General features: G+C 35.4%; 1 protein-coding gene across 13 annotated transcripts in view; it reads left to right on the forward strand.

Annotated features, from left to right (window-relative positions):
* The window catches only part of CEP120 (centrosomal protein 120), a 170986-nt gene that overhangs the window by 123725 nt on the left and 21021 nt on the right, over window positions 1–26240 (forward strand). For all 13 annotated transcript variants that reach the window (XM_086410653.1, XM_086410643.1, XM_086410644.1 and 10 more), the window contains 11 exons: window positions 5540–5737; window positions 7512–7739; window positions 8723–8939; window positions 10363–10540; window positions 13848–13997; window positions 14741–14923; window positions 16659–16755; window positions 16860–17012; window positions 17775–17864; window positions 21988–22080; window positions 23203–23364. In XM_086410653.1, the coding sequence (XP_086266779.1) occupies window positions 5540–5737; window positions 7512–7739; window positions 8723–8939; window positions 10363–10540; window positions 13848–13997; window positions 14741–14923; window positions 16659–16755; window positions 16860–17012; window positions 17775–17864; window positions 21988–22080; window positions 23203–23364 (1749 nt within the window). The remainder of the gene's footprint in view (window positions 1–5539; window positions 5738–7511; window positions 7740–8722; window positions 8940–10362; window positions 10541–13847; window positions 13998–14740; window positions 14924–16658; window positions 16756–16859; window positions 17013–17774; window positions 17865–21987; window positions 22081–23202; window positions 23365–26240) is intronic.

A 26240-nucleotide genomic window follows, 5' to 3' on the forward strand; every position in this document is an offset into this window, starting at 1 on the left:
ATGAGTTGCACAGTAGTCAGGGCCTCAGAGTCTTGGTACACAGTAAGAATGTACCAACCAGGATGAATTCTGGCAGCGTTCAGGCTAATTTGTTAGTTTGTAAACAAAGTAATATCTAATCCCAGATATGTGGGGATGCTTAAGGCCCATGGCTGATTATCTCTTCCCATCAATGGCTCAGCCCAACAGTAGCTGTTATTTCCTGCCCTTTTCAGGATCAAGTGCAGTTTTTTTGACATTATGTTGATCTATAGTGTGTGAAATAAATTAATATTTAAAAAAATAGAGACTATAACTTATGACTTTACATTTTTATCATACTATTCATTTTCTTAGAGGTATACATTTTCCAGATAATCCACATTCATAAGTGAAATATGAGTTAGTGACCACACTAAATCTTTGTAAGGTTTATCAGGTAAAGATTTTTCTTAGGAAATAATATTTAGCTTTGTCACACTGAATGCATGCCCACTGCACAAAGTACTTTTATATATGCATATTCTTTGAGCATTACTCTTTCTCTCCCAATTTGGTCCTGTCATTTTCTCATTAATACTTTGTATGTGCTTTTGTCTTTCTCCATCAATTTCCTTATTTTTTTTCTTCTCTTCATAGAACTCTGCTTGTTGATTGCCCTGTTTAATATACCTCACTGGTTGAGGAGAAAGCTAGCTACCTATTGTCTGTTCTTTAATCACATCAGAACACACATTAGATAATGAGCCTACTGTATTTTTATTATGTTATTAAACACTTGCAAAGTATTTAAAATTGCTACTTTGTTTTTAAAAATATTTTTTCAACTTCCCTGGGAAGGCATAATTGTTAATATTTATCATTCACTTACTTTTGTTATGTTTTGTGAAATACTTTGCTAATGTTGGGTTTAATCATACCACAACTTTAGGAGGTTATTAGTTTTACTTTTGAGATAAGGAAACTAACTCTTGAGAAAGTTCTATAACTAGTAAATATACTTAGGAATTTCCAGCCATAGGGTCACTTTTCCACATTCTATTGTTGCCATATTTTCTCCCTCTGAAGGAGTTTTGGAGTAAGATCAATTTGAGCTGGAGTCTCATTTTCATACTTACTAGCTTCTTTAATTTAGGGAACTTACTTAACCTTTCTCAGGCTTGAATTTTCTTGGTTGTATGGTATTGATACTACCAGCTTTGTGGGTGTATGTGAGGAGTGAAATAAAACTAATATGCTTAACATGTAGTTTGTATGTATGAAGCTATACATACATACATGTGCCATATGGTGAGAGCTAATCGACCTATTTGAATCTACCACTAAAACTAATTCAGTTCTTGGTAATACAAAGGAACTGATTAGGACAAATCACTCAGCTTAGTTAAAAATATAAAACAACCTTGTCTGGCAAGCTATTTGATATCTCTGATAAAAATTAAGCCAAATATGTACCTCCAAAGATTAAACAGAAAATTACCATAGAACTCTACAATTGCACTACTGGGTATATACCAAAAGAATTGAAAACAAGGTATTCAAATAAAAAATATTTGAATATTCATAGCAGCATTATTCACAATCCCAGAATATCACAGAAATAACACAGTGTCCATCATGGATGAATGGATTAATTATACGCACACATACACAATGGAATATTAATGGAATATTATTTAACTGTAAAGCAAATGAGGTACTGATACATGCTAAAACAAGGGTGAATGTTGGAGGCATGCTGAGCAACATAAGCCACATATAAAAGGCCACATACTGTATGATTCCATTTATAAAAAAGTGTCCAGAATAGGCAAACTCATGGAGACAAAAAGCAGATTTGTGATTTCCAGGGCGTGGAATGGGAGTGGCCGCTTAATGGTTCTGGTGTTTCTGTTTGGGGTGATGGAAAAGTTCTGGAACAAGGTAGTGGTGGTGGTTGCACAATATTGTGAATGTACCTAATGTTACTGAAAGGCACAGTATTTAATGGTTAAAATGTTAAATTTTCTGTTACATGTATTTTACAATAATTTTTTAAAACACACAAAAAATTAAGTACAGTAATTTATTCATACCCTGATATTGCTTAGTATTACTTGTTTGCTTTTTTTTTTTGGACTAGCCCAAGGATTTTTAAAAATAGCATTTTAGCTTTTTTCTTCTCAAGCTAGTCAAAGGCCATGTGATAAAACATCTAGCAATAAAGAAAGAAACATTTTTCAGATGCAGATAAGGGACTTAGAATACTGGTACTGTAAAGTAGTAGAATGGAGGAGTGAGATTAGAGTAAGAATACTGGATGATAATAATCTTACCTCCTTTTTAAATAGTAAAATTAAGGGTGAAAAAAAACAAAACAAAACTGTTTGTAAATCCAAGGGTGATAAAGGATTTTTAAAAGCATCTCTTCCCTTAATGGGAATTACTTAGAAGTAAGTGTACTATGAAATATAAAGGGGCTCTCTTTATTTCTTAAAAATTTTTGTTGCTTCCTGATTACAGAAGAAAGTAAAAGAAAATGAAAGTTTCTTTTAAGTAAACTCAGAAATAATCACCCATAAGGGCAGAATATTTTTTCCTCAGGTATTTTCCCATTCATGTAACAGTTGACTGTGTGCTAGGTAGAATTGTAGAAATGAACATGTATTATTTCTTTTAATCCTTCAAATAACCATAAGAGAAGTGGAGCTGCAGAGTGATTAAGTACTTGTCTAGTCTCAAGGCAAGCCATTGGTGGAACCAAGGTTGAGGAGAGAACTCCAGAATTTGTTCTTTATAACTACAAGATTAGTAGTTTTTGATTATGATTTTAGATTTGATTAATGATTAAAATCTAATCAATTAAACAAATACATTTAAAAGTAAGGGATTAAAGTAATAACATATATAATAATACAAAGGTTTGTGACATTGTACAAGAGGCAGTGATCAAAACCATCCCCAAGAAAAAGAAATGGAAAAAGGCAAAATGGTTGTCTGAGGAGGACTTACAAATAGCTATGAAAAGAAGAGAAGCGAAAGGCAAAGAAGAAAAGGAAAGATACCCCCATTTAAATGCAGAGTTCCAAAGAATTGCAAGGAGAGCTAAGAAAGCCTTCCTCAGTGATCGCAGTGCAAAGAAATACAGGAAAACAGTAGAATGGGAAAGGTTAGAGATCTCGTCAAGAAAATTAGAGATACCAAGGGAACTTTTTGTGCAAAGATGGGCACAAAAAAGGACAGAAATGGTATGGGCCTAACAGAAGCAGAAGATATTAAGAGGTGGCAAGAATACACAGAACTATACAAAAAAGATCTTCACGACCCAGAAGTAGCAGAAGTAGATGTTCTTCTGGAATTCCCTTGCTTTCTCTATGATCCAACAGATACTGGGCAATTTGATCTCTGGTTCCTTTACCTTTTCTAAGTCCAGCTTGTACATCTGGTAGTTCTTGGGTCATGTACTGTTGAAGCCTAGCTTGAAGAATTTTGAGTACTACCTTGCTTCATGTGAAATGAATGCAGTTGTACGGTAGTTTGAACATTCCTTGGCATTGCTCTTCTTTGGGATTGGAATGAAAACTGACCTTTTCCAGTCCTGTGGCCACTGCTGAGTTTTCCAAATTGGTTGGCATGTAGAGTGCAGTACTTTCACAGTATTATCTTTTAGGATTTGAAATAGCTCAACTGGATTTCAATCACCTCCACTTGCTTGGTTTGTAGTAATGCTTCCTAAGGTCTACTTGACTTCACACCCCAGGATGTCTGGCTCTAGGTGAGTGAGCACACCATCATGGTTATATGGGCCATTAGGACCATTTTTATCTTCTGTTAATTCTTGCCACCGCTTCTTAATCTCTTTTACTTCTGTTAGGTCCTTGCTGTTTCTGTCCTTTATTGTGCCCATCTTTGAATGAAATGTCCCCTTAGTTATCTTCCAGATTTTCAATCTATACCTCCATTCTTTTTCTAAGATCTTGGATCATCTTTAGTATCATTACTCTAAATTCTTTTTCACATAGATTGGCCATCTTCACTTCACTTAGTTACTGTTCTGGGGTCTTCTCTTGTTCCTTTGTCTGGGACAAGTTCTTCTGGTATATCATTTTTTCTTTCTGTGATTTCAGTTTCTCTTCCACAGGCTGTAGGATTGTAGTTCTTTTTTGCTTCTGCTTTCTGCCTGTGGTGGATGAAGCCAGCCCAAGGAGCTTGTCCAGGCCTCCTGGTAGGAAGGACTGGTCCCTGCCTATTGGCTGGTGGGCCTGGGAGTCATCTTTTGGTGGGCAGGGCCATATTAAAGGCTGTGTTTAGTGGGCAGCTGTGGGCTCAGAAAGCCTTTATGCAGCCTATCTGCTAATTGGTGGGGCTGTGTCTTGCCCTGTTCATTGCTTGACTTGTTGCGTCCCAGCACTAGAGCCTACAGGCTGTTGGGTGGGGCCAGGTCTTAGTTAAAAAATGTGGTCACCAGGAGGGCTCACGCCAGTGGGTACTCCCCAGAAACACCACCACGAGTGTCTGTCCCTGCAGTGAGCCACATCCTCCCCACCTGTCACACCTTCACAGGGCACTGCAACATCAGCAGCTAGGTCTGGCCCCGGATCTTGTGAGGTCCCTGCTTTTTCCTGTGTTCCTGGTGTGCATCCTCCAAGAGGGGAGTTCCTGTTTTCCCTCGTCTGTGGATTTCCTGTGAGCAGACTTTGCTGGCCTTCAAAGCCAGATGCTCTGGGGGCTTCTCGCAAGACCAGCCCTCCACACTGCAGAGCCTGATGTGGGGCTCAGAACTTTCACTCCTGTGGGAGAACTTTTGTGATATAATTGTTTTGTGGTTTGTGGGTTGCCCACCCAGGGGTATGGACTTTGATTTTATCGTGATTGTCCCTGTCCTACCCCCGTGTCGTGGCTTCTTTGTCTTTGGATGTAGGATATCTTTTTTTGGTATGCTCTAGTGGTTTTTCTTCCTTTCTTTCCCCCCAGTGGTTGTTTAGCAGTTGTGATTTTGGTGGTTATTTTTTGAGAAGCGGTGAGCTCACATCCTTCTACTCCACCATCTCGTTCCACCCTCAGTAAACATTTCATTGGTGAAGGGCTCCATTTTCCCCCTGCAGTAGCTCTTTATAATGGGTGGAAGATAGCCTTTTGTAGCTATTAATTTACTATAAGTTTCCAAGTTTTGTAGGAATAACTAAAAAACCATTTTTTTTTCTTTCATCAAAAGCCCTGGACTGAGAATTCATAAGGAAAAGTTCAGTGTCAAATATTTTACTACTTTCTTCTAAAATAATATTTATGGACTTTTCATGGACTAATTAAATGTGAACTCTAAAACAACATAAGTGTTATGTTATACAATATAAATGTATAAAAATATTTTAGTTTCATTTTGCTTGTCTAAGTAAACCTTTAAAAATTAAAACTAGTAACTTAGTAGCAGTTTGGCAGAGATTTAGAAATTTTGAGTTACTAATTTAAGGCCTGAAATAAAAATCATTTTAGCAAATGTTTTTGGAGTTCATCAGACATTTATAAGCATGGTTAGTGGTTTATAAAGTAATAATCTTTTTTTTCCCCCTTAACTGTTTAGTTAATTCCATGTACCATGAAACTTCCAGAAAGACAGCCTGAGTTTTTCTTTTATTATTCTTTACTGGGAAATGATGTTACAAATGAACCTTTCAGTGATTTGATCAACCCAAACTTTGAGCCAGAGAGAGCATCTGTTCGTATACGGAGCAGTATAGAAATTCTTCGTGTTTACCTGACTCTTCATTCTAAACTACAGGTAAGTATAGCAGAAAATTGTTTCCAATTAAAGTCTTTTTTTTTAAGCATTAAAGAGGTGCCTAAACTCTCTTGTTGCTGAAGTACATGCCATCTTTCTACCATATCTCTTATTTTTTTAGGAATTATCCTGACTTGTAAGTCATAAGATGACAGTTATTTCAGAATGTTAGGAGATGTAACACTTTAGTTATTTTGAAAAGAGGTAGGTCAGTTATCAATCATTTATCATATTCAATAACAAATTGTACCTGGAACTCAGACCTGTGAACATCAGACACGTTTCATTATTGTTACTGGAGATTAGCTGTTACCATACAGATCACACTCTAGAGTTCAGAATTTATAAACCTTTTTGCTATTAAAGCAGAGAGATAATAAAACAACTTTTTAAACCTGCCCTTGAATTAAGTAATTTTGTAAACCAATTTTAAATAGGACTTTATTTCTTAGAAAAGTTTGTCTAATCTGAAATTACTTCTCTGTTCATTATGATTAACTTTAATTAGACTGAAATGGGTGGTGAAGTAGGGTGGAGTAGTCCTTTTTATATGCTAAAGTGTTTCAGTAGACTTTGCTTGTGCTTTGGGTGGATAGTACAAAAAGCATAAAGAAATTTTAGTGGAACTAAATTTTAGAGGTGGTTGCTAAATCCAAGGTATTTAGAATGTTGAAGATTATATAAAATGATGAAATGAAGGACAAAAGTAGTTTGATCTTATATCTAACATATTATTTATTCCTCACCAAACTATTGACTTACATATCAGTTTGATTCTTATGGACTTCTAAGTCATAGAAATCCTTTCTTTCCAGCCCATTAAAAATATCACACTTAATAACATTAAGAATGTTATTGGTCATTATTGACACGAGAATTAAAAATATTTTTATGTAATGATTGCATATTGTTCATGTGAATAGTAGGTTTGCTGAGGCTTCAATGTTGTAAGGGGAAAAAATAGTTATGTAACACATACCTGGATCAGCTGTTTTTTTTTGTTTTTTTTTTGGTAGTTTCCAAAGGTGGTAATGTCCAAGTTTTTTTTTATTAGCTAGCAGTGATTCACAGTACATTCCATCTCAGTGGTATTCTCTTTTATCTTTTACTGTTAAGCACTGTTTTATATATAGAGTTTGAAAAGCAAGAAAAAAGAAAGATTCATAGTGTTTTATGATATTGTTTTCAAATAAAACAATTATTTGAAGTTCTTTAGTTCAAACAGGGCTGGATCCACTCACTTATTTTTTAAGAACTGTGCTTAAATTAATGTTATAATGAAAAGAGAAAAGAATAGTGGATGTATTTTTCTGTTTAAATTCGTGTACTCATTATACAATTTGCATAGTACAATAAGATAGTATAGTAAAATACTGAAGTAACCATAGCTCACCAAAGAGACAGAAAAGAGAACAAGAAGTAACACATAATGCCTATGGATGATTCATGTTGAAGTTTGACTGAAAACAACAAAATTCTGTAAAGCAATTATCCTTCAATTAAAAAATAAATTTTTTAAAAAGTAACACATAGAGTGTACAATACTGAAAGGAAAAGTGAAAAGAATTAATAACTATTATTGAGTTCTGGGTAACTGTGCTTTATCAACAGTTTTAGCAATCAGGTGTGAGAATCTTAGTCACTGGCAGTCAGTAAGATAACCTGCATTCTGTTTTCCTTCTCTGGATCATTTTATAACTTTGTTGTTAAGTTTGTGTGTTTAGGATAAAGGAGAAAGTGTAAATCCTGGTTTTGACTTTCCCTTTCATATTAGATCCATCTCTGCTGTGGAGATCAGTCACTTGGAAGTACAGAAATACCCTTAACAGGACTACTGAAAAAGGGTAGTACAGAAATCAACCATCGCCCAGTCACAGTTGAGGGTGCTTTTACCCTTGACCCTCCAAACCGAGCCAAACAAAAGCTTGCACCTATTCCTGTGGAGCTGGCCCCCACTGTGGGAGTGTCTGTGGCTCTGCAGAGGGAAGGCATGGACGCCCAGGCAAGTAGCAACGCGCCTTCCCCTCCTCCAGCTTCTCTGATATGTCAGTCATGATTAGTTACAAAAGTCTAATTTCAGGTGCATTATCTCACATAAGAGAGTATTTATCGCTCTTAATTAGTGGTCTTCATTATATGATAACCCCTTCTTTAAAAAGACCCTTCTGAAAAGTGCTGTGGCTTCTGCCATGGTTCATAAGTGACTCTGCCCAGAGTCTTTCAGTCCAGTTTTCTCACATAGTGGAAACCATTTCCCACACCCCAACTCACAGTCAATGACTATGGGACTCTGGTACAAGAGACTGTTTGTAGACCTGGTTTTTGGGGATCTGCATTAATAAATCTTTTTTAGTTGACTCAACCTTAGCTAAGGTTCTCGGTTCATTAGTGCTTCACAGTCCTCATGCTGTTTCCAGGCAATAGAAACATTTATTTGAATGTAGATGTTTTTTGATTACATATAGCCCTTGGGTCAACTTTAGTGTCCTGTTCTTTTAAAGAACTGATTTTTATGCAGACTGTGAACTAAAGTAAGAGTTTAAAAAGACACATATGGGGAAAAAAAAAAAGGACACATATGCATGTATTTTTGGAGGATAGTGGAGCAAAGAAAGAAAATCATACTAGACTTCTGGGTTTTCGTTTTTGTTTTCTAGTAATGTGGCCCTCCTTTGCATTGCTTTGGTAGGAATAACCATTCTCGGGGACACCTATGCCTGACTTCTTTTATTGAATATCCCTTCTTAGGCATTAGGATGCATTTTGATACTGAGCTCTGGATATCATATTTCCTTCCTGTTCATCTCCCTTTTTCTGGTCCTAGATGCTATAAGAAAATATGCAAATTATGAAGAAAAATAGACTAGGAATATCCAAACTGGGAAAGGAAGCTATTTTTTTTTTTTTAAAACAACATCACATTTTTTGCTTAATTATGAAGGAAAGTTCTTTGCAAATTATACTTTATTTAAAAATTGTTTTTAGTCTTTAATTGAATTAAAGACCCAGAATGAACATGAGCCACATCATTCAAAGAAGAGAGTTTTAACCCCCATAAAGGAGAACACACATACTGGGCCACAGTCACCAAGCGAGTCCCCTGTTCCACCCCACAACCAGTCACCTCCAACAAAAGACGATGCCACAGAAAGTGAAGTGGAAAGCTTACTGTATGATAAGGACACAAAACTCAATCCAAAGGGTAAGATGTTCTTTTCACAGATCTTTTAGGTATAGATTTTCTGGTCTGATACATGACTGTGAGAGTTTTCATGGGTGCTAAAAACTGTAAGTTTTTTTAAAGAGCCGGTAATGTGTGGTGATGTTTAAATAAAAAATCAGTTTGAAGTAATTGCAACTTACTTAACTTCATAATAGAATTTGTTAACAGAGAATTTTTCATTGACTTTCATACTAGAAATAGTATCTTATTCAAAGGAAATTAAAGAATATAGTTCTTTGAAGTAGATTTTTAGCAATCTCAAATTCATTGTCTCAAATTCATTAGAATTTTAGAGAAAAGAGATACTAACTGCCTCTTACAGTAAACTTAATCATTTTTGATCCTAAAGTTGAGACAGTTTGAGAATACATATTTATCTGTCTTACACAGTTTTTTTTATCTGTTACATAAGAATCTGTAGTTAAATTTAGTAGTATAAATTGTAAGAGCAGTGGTGGATTAGGAATTAGAAGTTTGGGTGCAAGGTATAGGTGTTTCCATAAGTAGCTATAGGACTTGAGCCATTCACTAAACACCTGTGATATATAATAGGATTGGAATAGATAGCTCTGTCTTTTCAATTAAAAATATTTTTATTAGAGTATAGTTGATTTACAATGTTGTTTTAGTGTCAGGTGTACAGCACAGTGAATCAACTATACATATATCTGCTCTTTCTGAGATTCTTTTCCCAAGGCCATTACAGAGTATTGAGTTCCCTGTGCTATACAGTAGGTCCTTATTAGTCACCTGTTTTGTGTAGAGTAGTGTGTGTATGTCAGCCCCGTATCCCAATTTATCCCTCCCCCTGCTTTAACCCCTGGTGACCGTAAGTTTGTTTTTTACGTCCGTGACTGTATTTTCTGTTAGATAAGACCATTTGTACCACTCTCTGTGGATTCCACATACAAGTGTTATCATTGATACTTGCCTTTGTCAAGTTTTATTTTGTTAGACTATGTCATATGTGTCTAAGATAACCAAGCTACTTTTTAAAAAAACCAGATGTAATTATTTACATAATTACTGTAAAATACTGATGTATATGTGCAGTAAGTCTCAAATACAATCTTTGCAATACTAAGTTATATGCATCTGCTTCTTAAAAATAAGTTAGCACCAGGCTACTGTCAGACACTGCTGCATCAGTACTATATGCTTTTTAAGTTTTGTACTACATCTTGAGAATGAGAGTAAGGTTCCCCCCCCCCCCACAGTTCTATGATGGGAATTAAAGCCTACATAATTTTGGACAAATCACTTGGAAGTTTATGCTTCAGTTCATATGTTTATTTAATCAAATAGTTGAGTCTTTGAGATTATATCTTTAAGTTATCTGAGTAACTTAAGAGAAATTGTTTACAAATGGACTTTTTTTTTTTAATTTTTACGTTCACCTTAGCTATCAGTTCTTCTGTACCTGCATTACTGGCCAAGCCAGTGACAACATCTATTGCTTCAGAAACAGCCTCAGGACAGAAGATTGCTGTTCCTGCAACATCACATCATTTTTGCTTTTCAATAGACTTGAGGAGTATCCATGATTTGGAGGTTGGCTTTCCAATCAACTGTATACTAAGGTATGATTTGGTTTCAGAGTGTTGTTTTCTGAGAAGAAATGCCTTTTCTGTATTTGGGGTGTTGCAGACAATGTCACCAAAGAAATTATAACATTTGTTAAATCAGTGGACTAGAAGGATTAAACCTGTTGTATCCTAATGACTTTGAAGATAATGGAGGGTGGCATTGATGGTATGAAGGGTAGTAATCTTGCCTATTCTGATATAGTAATTATAGGCATTTTACAGTATTTGTTAATGCTCTGTTTCAGAATATATTGACTCTTGAACTTAAAATGTCTTATTTCTGGAAAAGTTGCCACAGTTCAAAATACTTGGATGTATAGTATCTGATTTTTCTATAAAATTGCATTATAATGGAAGGTTATATTACTGATATCTACCTTTTATGCGTATGAATCTAAAAACCATATCTAATGAACTGGAAGTGGAATGTGTCCACACTGTTTAGAGAATTGAAATTCAGTCTGTTAAATGGCTTTATGTAGTGGCTTATTTTTAATATTACATTTTCATAGACTTTTCAGCTGATAAATATATTAAATGTAATATTGTGTGTTTTAGTTTGGAATCTTTAGGTTCTTATAAATTACTTTGGAGCAAGCATTAGGATTTATAATAAAATTTTTGGTCTTTATGTGACTAACATGCAAAAAATTAGAAAATTTTTCTGTTGTCTTGGATTACCATTCCCAAGAACTTCATCAGCTTTTTGTTGCTTCCTGCTGTTGTTTGAGGCACATCTGCCTTTCAGATGCCTAAGTCAACTCCGTGGGTGTGTGTATGCTCAGTTGTGTCCAACTCTTTGTGATCCTGTGGACTGTAGCCCTCCAGGCTACTCTGTCCATGGACTTCTCCAGGCAAGAATACTCGAGTGGGTTGCCATTTCCTTCTTCAGATCTTTCTATCCAGGGATCAAACCCTGGTCTCCATCATTGGCAGGTGGATTCTTTACTACTGAGTCACCCAGGAAGCCTTAAGTCCACTCCTATTGTATCTAATTTTACAGTTCTTTTGATTGTTTATCAAATTGTTTCCAAAGTCCTCTGAGCTTTGGTGTGAATAAAGGACAGAATCAAAGGGACCCAGCACTGAATGTGACAGTGAAGTCGTAGAATGGAAGTCTAGACTCACAGCTTAAGCTCTGCCTTTTACTTCATGTTAAAGTCTGAGAATCATGGCTGAAAGACTGTTTTTATTTAAAAATTGAAAGCCCAGAAAGAGTTTTCTCTTATAGACATAGCTTTTCTAACAGGGTTTATATAATATAAAACTGTTCCTTTTTCTCTCTTGCTGCTACTGGAGAAACTGGTCTTAGAGCTGATGTTGGCCAGAAGTACAGGGATGATCTAAAATTGGATGAAGGATTTCCCTGGTGATGCAGTGGTTAAGACTGTGCACTTCCACTGCAGGGGCATGGGTTCAGTCCCTGGTCAGGGTGCTAAGATCCCACATGCTTGTGGTACAGCCAGAAAATAAAATGAACAGATGTTTTGAGGGAAAGTCTTGAACAAGCTCACTTAGAAAGCACATATTAGTTTTTGTGTTTCCTGATTGCCACAGGGCCATTTGTTTAATCATTAAGTGACTAAGTAAGCCAGCAGTTTGCCCAGTATTAGGGCAGGGGGCATACAGACAAAGAGCTCAGCCTAGTGAAGAAGACAGATTCAGAGATATGTTAATATATGAGGGCGGCCAGACACTTGACAAAGAAAAGTAGAAAGAGTATTCTGCCCCAAGGACATAGTTAGAATCCACTTAATACTCTGTAGAAAGTACTTGATCATAAGGACTACTACTTCTCTTTGATTCATTTTAAGGCTTTAAAAAAAAATGTTGGGCATTTTACATTTGATAGATTTTATGTTATCATGCTCTGCATTGATATGAAATTGTTGTGTCCAATTACCTAATGGAATTTGTGAGATAACAGTTATATTAGAAAAAAGTTTAATGTGTTTCCCTTTTTTTTTTTAATCACTACATCTGTAGTAGGGGGTTAAATTTCTAGAGGATGAACTCTGTGAGATGACCCGAAATTCAGTTTATGTAATTGTTTAGGAGTTGAATGTATGCACAGGATTCTTCTTGTATTAATAGAAAAAGTAGTTTTCACTAGTAGAGTTTAAATCCTAGTTTTGTCAATAAACAACAAATTATAAGATGAAATTTAAGTGAGCATTACAAAATCTTTATATTTGACTTTAAATACAAAATAAGTTGTATAGGCCGGGCATTCAGCAGCAGTAGGCCGGTCATTCTTCTGTTTAATCTGGTGTGACTTATGTTGAAAGAAATAATGTTATGCCACTCTTTGATTCTTTTGTAGTATATTCTCAGTTCAGAGACAAAATACTATGAATGCATCCTTTAGGAGTTGACTAAGGGTTTTTTTCGGGGGAGCCTGGTGGGCTGCCATCCATGGGGTCGCACAGAGTCAGACACGACTGAAGTGACTTAGCATAGCATAGCAAGGGTTTTTTTAGCTCATAAAAAAATCAGGACATTATTATATAAAGGAAAATAAGTTTAGAAATTAAACTTAGCAAGTGTTTCTTGATAGTATACTATGTCATAAAAGCTGTTCCTTGGAGTGCAAAGATGAAAATGATAAAAACAGTGCGGAATTTTTTTCCCCACATTTTAGTTTTATTATTTCTTCATAAGAATATTTTTGACATATAACATTGTGTGAATTTAATGTGGTCAGTTCAGTTCAGTTCAGTCGTGTCCGACTCTTTGCGACCCATGAATCACAGCACGCCAGGCCTCCCTGTCCTTCACCAACTCCCGCAGTTCACTCAGACTCACGTCCATCAAGTCAGTGATGCCATCCAGCCATCTCATCCTCTGTCTGTAATGTGTACAGCAGGCTAATTTGCTACATTTATACACCTCAAAGGTACCAGCACTGTTTTTGTTTAAGGGAGTCATTTTCACTTCTAAATCTTTGTCTTATTGGGAATTTATCAAAGTGACTCTTTCTTCCTTACTCAGTGTATTGCCTTCAAATTACAGTATTCTTCTTCCCCAGAGCATCATTTGGAGATGACTTGTAAAGCACCTTTGGAAGCCAGTGCTGGACAAATAATGCATTTTTTCCCTGTAATTTCTGTGATTTTTTTTATGTTAATGCTGAAAATATTTATATAATTTTAAAGTTGGTGATAGTAAAACCGTAATGTATTTGTATCATTTATCTATTAAAATTTATATGCTCGTAATATTCATATTATACTCTCTTTTTCATAGGTTATAAGTCTCATCTGTACACTGCTTTAGGATTTTTGTTTTTCTTAAATTCTAGGTACTCATATCCTTTCTTTGGAAGTGCAGCTCCTATTATGACTAATCCTCCTGTAGAAGTTCGGAAAAACATGGAGGTTTTTCTTCCCCAGTCTTACTGTGCATTCGATTTTGCAACTTTGCCTCATCAGCTCCAGGATACCTTCCTAAGGTAATGTGTACGTGGTATGTATGATAGTATTTTTTCAAATCAGCTCTCGAAAATTTGTATCTTATTGACAAGAGGAATTCCTTTACATAGCTAAATCCACAGCAGCTTATGCATTTGAGAATCTAGAAACAAACTTAACAGCTGTGACACTTGTGCTTCCACTGTAAGGTTTTATCAGTATGTGTTTATGAAGGCTCTTTTCAGATTTTCATATCTTGTTTGCCTGAGTTGGGATATTAGAACTTTATTAAAACAATAATGAAGGCTCTTTGAAAAGTAATCTTGCTTTTTCCTAATACAATGTGAAGATAAATACAGACTGTTTAATTCTTATTGATTCATTTAATGACTGTAATGCATTATTTTTCTGTTTTTTTTTTCATCTGTATAAAATAGAGATGTTGATCCAGCTATCTGAAATGGATTTGTGAAGAAAAATGAAATCTTTGAAATATTTTTTTACTTTCTCAGAGTATCACAATTCAAAAAGAATTTTAAAAGAGAAAAAATAAACATTATGTGACCATTTGCGGGAATAGTGTTTGAAGGGTTTTCTTTATTGCATAGCAAGAGGTGTAAAAAAACAAAAATGTAATAATATTTTCTATTTAGTTGTGGAATCGAGCCTTTACATTCCAGGTAACAAAAACATGCTTGACTACATTAAAGGACTTCAAAAGTTTTAGTCCAGAAAAGCCTTAGTTCACAGTTGATAAGTATGAACACGTTTCTCTTTTCCTTAGGATTCCATTGCTGGTTGAATTATGGCACAAGGATAAAATGAGTAAAGATTTACTTCTGGGAATCGCCAGAATCCAGCTTTCTAACATCTTGTCTTCAGAAAAAACTCGCTTTTTAGGTTCTAATGGTGAACAGTGTTGGCGACAAACTTTCAGTGAAAGTGTGCCTATTGTTGCAACACAAGGGTAATGCACTTCCTGTATTTAGTCTTTGCTTTTTATTCTCTTTAGCTAGTTATAATCTTATTCTTTAATGTCATTTTTTCATATCTTTTTTCTTTGACCCATGGGGGCTATATCCTAGTTTGCTCGTTAGCTTTCTGATACCTAGTATACCCTCACAGAGTGAATCTGGTACCATAATACCTAAGAGTGTTGAGTGTGTATTTCTCTCCCCTCTCTTTAGACTTCATAATTTTAAGTTCAGGATCAGGCTTTTTTTTAAATTTAGTAATTCAAGTCAAATTTATAATGTATTTTTACATTATTTTGAATTTTTCTACTTGAAAAATATGTAAACTTTTGCCTTAAATATAGTTGGCGAATTTTACAGATGTTTGACTTAAAAAACTGATTTTTGTTTTTTTGCTCTGAAATTCACTACCACAGTGAAAAACTGGAGTTCATATATTTTAAATGAAATCATTCAACAGTTATCTCTTATATATCACCTGCCTTTATTTTTAAAGTGCAGTAAGAATGTGGAAGAAAAGCAGGCCCGGTGAAAAGCTGAGATGTCTTAAGTATTATTGGAATTTCTTCCCTCACTCTTCCTTCTCCATGCCACTTCCAGAGACTGAAGGGTTTAGTAAAGTTTCTTATTTACTTGGAGATCTGGAACAATTTTTTTTTAGAAAATCAGTTGTTCTGGTTAATTGAAAATTCTTTTAAAACTTAGCATTCTTTTCTGTTAGGTCAAGTAGAGTATAATGAAAACAATCATTACTTGTTGGAAGTTATTTTAATGATGATTGCTTTGAATATTTATTGACCTGCTGTGTAGACAAGTTTCAAGAGGTTTACTTAAGTGAAAACTTCAGAGATGATACTGCTTCATTTTACTTTACTCATTTCTTTTAAAATCTGAGATGAGAAGAAAGAAATGTAAAAGTTGATTAATTAAGAGTTCTAATTGTGTGAATCTAATCCTTAAAGTTTTGATTTAAACAAAGCCACATATTTTTGTTGCCAAAATTTTATTTTCCTTTAACATTTTGTCTTTTATTTAATGCCCCATGCAGTTCTGTGATACAGAGAGGTATTCATTATGATAAACATATTATTATCCTACTTCCAGGATTTAATCCTGAAGCAGTGCTCATATCCAGCAAAAGATTTATGAACGAGTATGTACAGTCTAAGAAAAGCAGAAAAAAGAGTTCAGAATAATCTGTATATAACTGAGGAGGGGAATTGTTATGTGTTTAAAATTTTACTACATAAATTCATTAGTATGTTTTACAGGCTTTAAAAGTTACATTTTTGAATTAGTGTTTGTCATTACACTGGAGAAAATATTCCTGTATAAATGGAAAAATGGACAAAACTGTATGAATTTTAATATGCATGAGTACTTGCATATCTACATAATCTAAAAAAGAGACAAGAAAATGAAATTTTAGCACTGTTTGTGGGGAGTGAGATTTTAAATTTCTCTTTTATACTTTTGAAGTTTTTCAAATAACCTACTACTGTTATAGGTAATTTTGTAGTGAACATAGGTATGTACTTAATACTGTGTTTGTGACCAAATAAAATGACATATATAGAAGGTCTTGAAGTCTATAGAAGCTGCTGCACTTTGAGCAACAAGTGTCAGGAGCAAGGCATGTTGCCCACTCAGTGCTCTAGTGTTGGGGAAGTAAAAGGAAACATAAAAGTGTTTCCATGAGGTTTTAAATATTTCTGATTTCATTTGTAGGTCAAATAACAGGATAGTAGATCTTTCTTACACAGTGACTTTAGAGGATTACGGACTAGTGAAAATGCGTGAGATTTTTGTCTCTGATTCATCTCAGGTATGTGTCATTGAATGTTATGAAATTATTCTTTAAAATGGACCTAATGTGTGTATGTATGTGTGTTTGTTTCAATATGCTGTTTTTTAAAATTCATATCGTAGGGTTTATCTGCTGTACAACAAAAGCCATCTTCTGTTCCTCCAGCACCCTGTCCTTCAGAAATCCAGACAGAGCCTCGTGAAACCTTAGAATACAAAGCAGCTCTTGAGCTAGAAATGTGGAAAGAGATGCAAGAAGACATTTTTGAAAATCAGGTTACCTTTTAAATGTTATTTTAAGAGTATTTTTGTCCAGTTTAGTGTATCTTTCCTTCTGCAAGGTAGGCTTTTCTCTCTTCTCCATGGGTACCTTATTTAGTCCCTTTGAATTCAAGAATTGCCTTACTCTTTAAAAAAAAAAAAAAAACCTAACAATTAAAAAATATTCAAGGGACTTCCTTGTTGGTCAGATGGCTAAGACTTCCCGCTCCCAATGCAGAGGGCCCAGGTTCAATCCCTGGTCAGGGAGCTAGATTACCACATGTCACATTTTAAGAGTTCACATGCCTCAACTAAAAAGATCCCACGTGCTGCAACTAAGACCTGGCAGAGCCAAATAAGTAAGTATAAATATTTTAAAAGATGAACTATCAATAAATACTCAAAATGTGACCACTTTGCAAAAGCCATTCAGAAGGAGTCTTCTAAACTTTCTCCAAGTCAGAATTTAAGGACTTGAAGGTTTCCTGTAATTGCAGGATCTGATTTAGCATACCCTCCTGGAAGCTGGACTCATCTGTTGTTAAATAAGAGAGGTACAAAACAACTTCCTGTTAGCTTGATACTGTCCTGAATTACCCTCAGATGGGTATAACTCACATCAGGCATCCTCTGTTGTGTTTTAAATAGAACAGAATGTCTGAAAGAAATATCAGTGGTCAGTATTATTTAACTGAGAACAACTGTTATTTGAAATATTTATTTATTTGAAAAGTTTTTCTTAACTTTCTTTTTCTTTCTTTTTTCTTCCTTTGGCAGCTAAAGCAGAAAGAACTGGCTCATATGCAAGCTCTTGCTGAGGAATGGAAGAAAAGGGACCGAGAGAGAGAGTCACTAGTAAAGAAAAAGGTAATGACTGTATAAAAACTGGAGGAGGAAAGAAAGAGTATTAATGATAGTATGTTTCATAGACATACAAATCTCTGGAATGAATAACGAAGTATAGTGGTTATATATTGGCCTGGATAAAGTGAATGAATGGGTCAGGGGTAGAAAGAAGAGTTTTCACTATAAAGTGTTTTGTACTTCTTAGATTTTGAACCTTGTAAATATGTTGCCTGTTCAAAAAGTGAATAAATATAAAAAACCTACTGTACAGAGAACTCTATACAGTGCTCTGTGGTGACCTAAATGGGAAGGAAATCCAAAGAAGAGGGTATATATGTGTATGTATAGCTGATTCACTTTGCTCTACAGCACAGACATTGTGAAGCAACTATATATCAATAAAAATTAATAAAATAAAGCTAATATATTCAAAACCAAAAAAAGTGAACACTCTAGAGAAAGAGCCTATCTCTGTATTTAAAAAGAAAATGAAACATTTAAGTGTATATAAATATTACATTATAATCTATTAGTTAATGAAAAGTATGCCAAACTTTTAAGCTGTTTTAAAAGACTGAATCATGAAATAAACCACATCTTTAAAAATGATAACATAAGACCATCTGATCTTATTCCAGAAAGCCAAAATTTAATATTTATCTATTCATACTCAAGTTACTGAGTAAAACAACCTTGAAAATTAGGCCTGTCTCAGATATGCCAAATTTAAGTCTCTAAAAATACTCTTATATTAGTGGTTTGTGAATGTCTATAAACGGGAGAAGACAAACTGTGGCAGGGGAGTTTGCTACACTAGGACCAAGACACTGCCCAGTATGTGGATTAGAAAATTCTTTAAAGTTGTTTCAGGTCTCTTCTCTGACTTTCAGCCATTTACATTTAATTTAGTTATTGATATGCTTGGGTTTAATTCTACTATCTTGCTCTCAGTTTTCAATTTGTTGCACACATTTCTTGTTCCTTTTTTGCTCTTCTCCTGTTTTCTTTTGCAATTCGTTGGATTTTTTTTTTAATGATTCCATTTTTACAGTTGCTTTATTAGTAACATCTCTTTTGTTGTATTTTTTTAGTGATTGCTCTAGAGCTTATAGTACGTATCCTTGTTGTTTAGTTGCTCCGTCATGTCCGATGCTTTTGCTACCCCATGGGCTGTAGCCTGCCAGGCTCCTCTGTCCATGGGATTACCCAGGCAAGAATGCTGGAGGGGGTTGCCATTTCCTTCTCCAGGAGATGTTCCCAGCCCAGGGATCGAACCCATGTGTCCTGTCTTGGCAGGTGTATTCTTTGAGCCACCAGGAAAGCCAATACATTTTTATTTATCATAGTTTATCTTCAGATGATATAGCACATTTAGTTTTAAACACAATTTAATCTTTGAGCCATTTTTCTAATGTGATTGATGAGTTTTTCATTGTTGATGTTTGTAATGTATGTAGAAGCAAAATAGTTGATGCTAACACAAAGTGTGGAAGTGCGGATATGGACATACACTGTTGTAAAGTTCTCATTCTACTTTGTGAGTTTAAGCAACCATCATCTCTTTTCCAGATTACTGCGTTTACTTCTTAACTTGGTACCTTGTCCTCTTTTCCTGGCCCCTGTAGTTTTTTAATACTCATATCAGCCAAGAGTAGAGGAAGTCAGATTATGTACTCCTCTGCTTAAAATCCATCCAATTCATCACATTTAGAATAAAACTCAGGAGTTCTTACCAGACCTACAAGGCCTTATGTGACCCATCCCCTCGCTTCCTCTGTGACCTCATCTTCTGCCAGCCTTCAGTTCACAGAGTCTGTTCTAACCATGTTGACCTCCTTGTATTTCGTCAGACATGCTGAGCCACCTCTCGCCTCAGGATCTACAGGCTGCTTTTCTTTAGAGATACTTTCTGGTTTCTGCTCAGAGTAATCTGATCACTATATCCAAAATAGTGTCCTCTTCACCTGCCACCAGGCACTAGCCATCCCCTCATTCTGGTTTGTTTCCTTCATAGCATTTCCCTACTATTACATTAAAGATTTCACTTCTTTGATTATAGTTTGTTTTCCCTCATAGTATAGGTTCCACATGACTTTGTTTTGCCTGTTGTCTGTGAGGTGTACAATGAACATTTGTTTAAATTAAAAGGATAATGATTTCGGGTTTTGCATAGTTTTGCGTTTGAGATTTATGGGGAATGTTGGCATGTTCAGCAGGTATTTGGATTTACAGGTCTATATCTGTGGAGCGAGGTTTGACTTTGCGATACAAACTTAGGATTTGTTTGTATATGTGATGGTATGTAGATAAGGTCACCCCAGGAAGTCACATAGTTTGAGAGGAGAAGACAGCCTGAGGCAGAATTCTGGGAACACAGATATTTGGGTTGTCAGAGGAAATACACGTGGTTTGAACACTCTTACCTGTCTTCCTATAAGGCATTTTTACATGTGGCACTCAGAATTTTTTTATATAGTTTTAAATTAGTTTTTATTGGAGTACCGTTGCTTTACAATATTGTTAGTTTCTACTATACAGCACAATGAATCAGCCATACTTTACATATATTGCCTCCCTTTTGGACTTCTTTCCCATTCCGATCACCACAGTGCATTATAGAGTTCTCTGTGCTCTACAGTATGTTCTCATTAGTTATCTGTTTTATATATACTATCAATAGTATATATGTGTCAATCCCAATCTCCCACCTCCTCCTAACCCCCTTCCCCCTTGGTATCCATATATTTGTTCTCTAGGTCTGTGTCTCTATTTTTGCTTTTGCAAAGTGGCACACAGAATTTGACACATTTATGTTAGTGATTTGCCTAAGATTTAAAGCTAAACCAAAAGTCCGTGGTAGAGTTAACAGAATTAATAAATAAATGATCTTGGTTGATGAGTATGTTGGGCTAAATAAAATACAGTTTAACAAGGACAGATGTCAAATTCTGTCATCAGAGTAAAACATTAACTTGGACAGTGGATATAGTTATTCCAGGTTTATAAATAAAAACCCTGGGGATTTTCTTTGACATAACAAATGGTGTGATTAGGATCCTCAGATAGCAAGTGCAGTTTTAGATGAAATTCATAGACATGTGTTGACCTGGTCTCTGAGTGCACATTCTTTAGTTTCTGAAAGAGTGAGATCACATGTGGGTGCCATATTTGTGAAAGGACTTAGTTTAGAATATAGAGTCCAGATTAAGTCCAACATACTAGAGGATGTGGAAATAATAATATGTGGATAATAGTTGAAACTTGTGTTTATCTTGGAGAAGAAAAAAAGACTAGGAGGATATATGATGGCTATCGCTAGAGTCAAATATGTGAAGGTGCTTTTTTTCTTCTTCCCAAGGGAGAGAAACATGATTAAAGGGTGGGCTTCTAAGGAGCATCAGACCAGAGCTTTATTGGCAGTAGTAAAGAGAAAACCAGGTTGGAGCCTGGGACCTGGTAAGGAGGACAGAAAATTTAGTTCAGAAAGTCCTAGTAAACATGATCAGTCTGAACTGAACCATGAGAGAGGATCCTGTGGAGACCAAGCACCCATCATGGACTCACATCTTTAAAGACAGAGCGGAGCAGGACTTTAGGCATTGGGGTAGAATTTGGCATACTAAGTACGGGCCCATGCAGCAACTCTAACTTTAGAAACAACTAAGAACTCAGTTATTTGAACTGTAATAAAAGACCAGGTCTGAACAATAGGAGGACTGACTTGAAACTGATTAGTTGGTCTATCAACAATATTAGTTCCAGGGAGAGAGCTATATAAATAAATGAATAAGAAGGCTTCAAAAGAAAATTGGACTGTTGAACAATGTAGATTTTTAAGGGGCTAGTTTTTTTTTTTTTTTTTTTTAACTAAACACAAGATTTTACTGGCAGTCTACCTTAGCACCCCATGGGCGAAGGGCTTCCTCCGGAGACTGAAAATTACTGCAGATACCCAAGCAGAAGCTAGGTCAGCTTCTTTCCTTAAAGCATAGTAGAATGAATTTCTGCTTTGAATTGGTGCATATAATTCATGATTTTCCTATTCTCAGATCCTTTGTGTTCAGTACACACAAAAATGTGTACACTTTTGAATTTGTGTTTTGAATTTGGGGAAAAGATAAAAGTAATTTTTATTATATTTTAGGTGGCTGAATATACTATTCTTGAAGGAAAACTTCAAAAAACCCTAATTGACTTGGAGAAGCGAGAGCAGCAGCTTGCCATTGCAGAATCGGAGGTACTGTATTCATCTATCATGAGTCTTTATTTCACAGAATCCATTTATTAAATAGATATTCATGAATTCATACTATTCGTTTGTTTTTCCTTTGTATAAAATATATTTCATGGACATTATCTTTTAGGCATTATGGGGGAAACTGCTATTCAACTGGGTAAAGCATATTTTTATATATTAGAAGGTGAGGAATAGGTAGAAAACTATTGTTTAAAATGGTTAATTATTATTCAGTCAGCTTTGGCTGACTTCTGCAATAGTAGAGACTTTTGGTTATCTTTGCAATGATGTGGCAGGAATGGATAGTTGCACTACCTACAGAAAAGCATCAGGGGCCTAGAATTATACTTTTGATTTCAGTAAGAAGGGAATATCCCTTTTTCTTGCCCATTAAAGATTATATCCCAAGAAAGGATAAACATGTTAGTATTGATTGGCCAAAAAGCTTGTTTGGGTTTTCCTGTAATGTCTTGTAAAAAATTTGAATGAACTTTTTAACCAACCCAATACTGTGCTGTTAGTATTTTTGTTAGGTTTTATTGAATTTTACCTGATATACTTTTTTGCATTACTATAAAGGTCACTTCAAATTATTAGAATTTCTTCCCTGTGAAATTTATATGCCCATTCCTTACCCAAATATTTCTTAAAATTTTCTCAGTATATCACTCTAAACTTATCTTTACACATTTTCTGGGATTTCTAAATTGATTTACATAGTTAAACCTAAATATAATATAATATGTATTTGTTTCTAATACTAAGGCTCTATTATCTTCTATATGATTAGGTAAAAAAATAAGTTTCTAAAGAAGAAAAGAAACTTGGGCATATTTGCTTGTATAATAAAATAGGTTATTTAGATCAGGATCTTAAACAGTTAAGCCCTTTTCAGTTGAATTTATGCATCATATATGGATTTGGGGATATACCTTGTATTTTAGTAGTAAATGATTGAAAATTTTAATTTTAATATACCTAAACATCAACTCTCTAATACCTGAAAATATGAAAATCAGTTTGTAAAGTATTCTGAACACTTGACCGTATATATAAGGATAATATTGAGCAATATAATGCAACTAGTAGTGAATCACTCTCTAAAAGATGTACCTTTTTAAGCTTCAACGAGAAAGAAGAGAACTGAAATCAGAGCGTGAACGGAACCTGCAAGAACTCCAGGATTCTATCCGGAGGGCCAAGGAAGATTGTGTGCACCAAGTAGAACTGGAAAGGTTGAAGATGAAGCAACTAGAAGAGGATAAACACCGACTTCAGCAGCAAGTAGGGTTAAAATATGTGTTACCTCTTTAAACTGAGAATTTATTTGCATTCTAGAAATAATAGAAATGGTTCACTAAAGAGTTATAAAAATTCTCAGTAATTTGGACTATTAATCGTACTTATTGCACTGAGATTCAAATGTAAATTGAATCTTCTTTTCCTGAGTCAAAGCTAAGGACTATATTGGAATAATCTCTTTTAATTATTTGCATGACTCTGTGTTATATTTAAGTTAAAGCTCAAATTAGAATTTTTTTCAGATAAATCTCTTAGCAAACATCCTCTTCATATATGACTGAACCAAATTTCATGAGAGAATTGTCTGTGCTCCTTCCCATTTTTCACCTCTCACCACTTCTCCTCAGCTTTCCATCCCCATTGCCCCAGGCAGTTGTCAGAAACCACCAGTGGCTCAGCAGTTAAGTTCCCTGGGCGTTTTTCATTTCTCATCTAAATCACACTTATCACCAGCATCAACACTGTTGTCCTTGTTTTTGTATATTCTCTTCTCTGAGCACCACTCTCCTTGTTTTTCTCTACTTTCTGGCCATGCCTCAGGCTCTCTGCAGGCTTATTTTCCTTCATCTAGCCATTAAATGTTGGACTACCTCCCAGCTCTAGACTTATACGGTGCTAAGCAACCTTATTCATGCCTGTAGTTTGAGACAGTCTATATCTCTGGGACTTGCACATTTGTATCCCAGACCTTTCCTTTGCACCCTGGACCCACTTATCTCATCGCCTTTTAGACAGCTCTACTTGGGTGTTTTAGGCATTTAAAACTCAACACGGGCCTCCTATCCATACTTGACCTTGCTGTAAGTGTTCTTTACTTCAGTGAGCGACCCCTGTAACCTGTTCTTCTGTTGCAGCCTAAGTGATGTTTTTGAAGTTTGGGAATCATGACACTCTCTTCTAAAACCATTTGAGGTTGTCTTAATGCTCATAGAATAAAGATCAGAATTACTACCTTGCCCTACCAACCTTTGCATAGTTTGCACCCAGCCTCCCTGTCTCACCTCGTCTCTTGCTTTTGCTGTACGGTCTTCTTCAGGTCCTCAGGCACACCACGCATGCTTCACCCTTTAGAATCTTGTGTATGCTGCCTTTTCTTGGCCCAGTGAACTATACTAATCTCTGTTTCCAGCTGAGGCATCACTTTCCCAGAGAAATCTTCCCTGACCCCTGCTGTCCAAGTCTAGGTCAAGTTTTTGTTATATGTTTTCCTGGTGTATTCTTCTCTTACTTAGTTTCTTTATGATATGTTATAACAGTTTGTTTTTATTTTCATTAGCGTGATAATTTGATCAGTGTCAGATTGTTAGTTCAATAAAACTATTTTGGTTTCTATCTGTATGCCTGGAGCGCGGCCAGTCTTCAGCACATAATATGGGCTTAAAAAATATTTGCTGGGGGGAAAAAAAAAGGCTCAAGCTGTTAAAAATGAAGCTTATCTATCTTGAAAAATTTCAGTGTAGATTAGATATGTATGATGAATGCCTCTGAAGTCTTTAGTAAATTCTGGCATGAAGAATAGTTTCCATAGCAGTTCAGGGTCAAGTAAGACCATATTATTTAGGTGGTTATAAAGATAAATTCGATTGTTATTATGGCAGTCTCATGTAGATTTATGAAAGATAAAGTTGTAAAAGTGGGCAATTGTGATGGGATTCTCCAGGATTGCTTATGATTTATCAGGAAGATTGAGCCATCTAGAAAAAAAAAATGCTTCTAAGATGTGTTAGAATCCCTAGGGGAGCTCTTGAAAAAAACCAAAACAAAACATGGGCATTGCTACCCTGTCCCTACCCTACCTGAGGTATAATTAGCTTACTACATCTTTGTGGGAAGAATTAGTATTTTGGAAAAATTCTCCAGAGCACTCCTAAAACATAAGCTAAAACCTGCGGGAAGAACTGTGGTAGAAAGCAGAAGTTTTGGGGATGCCCAAATACTAAGTCCATGACTGTAAACATTTCCCCTCTTATATATTAGAAAACTTGTAGGCTCTTACTCTGAACCAGGTTACATGTGCTGTACACACAGTTCTAACAAGACAGGTAGAAGGGACAGATACACTATCAGTGCACAGTGATGAAGTATATACATTCAAATATGTAAAAGCATTTATTAGAACTGAAAAAAGCCAATGTAAATTATGATCCACTTAGCAAAGGAAAAAGACCCCTGTATGCCTCATAGTAGATTGATAATGTGCCTGTCAAAAAATGCCAAACACTAAGTTTATTAGCTTTTGTTTTAAACAAAAATGTGACAGATTCTTTAGAGAAGTTTCTGTTCAAATTTAAAAGTTTGCATGTTCAAAGAGGTAACTTCAGTTATATGGAAAACTTCCACGTATGGAATACTTATTACCTTAAGATGCTAGATAAATCCTGATTAGAATTATTGATAATTACTTGCATAAAATAAGAATTTATTATTGGTAATTTAAGTCCCATTTTTGCTACCAATTTTCTCAGTATTTCACATTTAGTTAAGTCTTAGTTTTAGAGAAATAAATAATTGGTTTATCTAATGATGACTAGTCATATTGGTATGTTTTTGGAAAGCTTCTTTATAGTACTTGAAAGTGAAGGGAAAGTGTTCAGTCACTCAGTCGTGTCCGACTCTCTGTGACCCCAGCGACTGTAGCCCGCCAGGTTCCTCTGTCCGTCGGATTTCCCAGACAAGAGTATTGGAGTGGGTTGCCATTTCCTTCTCCAGGGGATCTTCCTGACCCAGAGATCAAACCCGGGTCTCCTGCATTGCAGATGGATTCTCTACCATCTGAGCCACCAGGGAATCCCTGTGCTTGCTTCCATTTGATTAAAAAAAAAAAAAAATCCCAGATTTTGAAAGAACACTTTTATCTT

The sequence above is a fragment of the Bos grunniens genome, chromosome 7, assembly GCF_055505025.1.
Source record: "Bos grunniens cultivar Pamir isolate PY7600 chromosome 7, Bosgru_T2T1.0, whole genome shotgun sequence".
Lineage (NCBI taxonomy): Eukaryota > Metazoa > Chordata > Mammalia > Artiodactyla > Bovidae > Bos > Bos grunniens.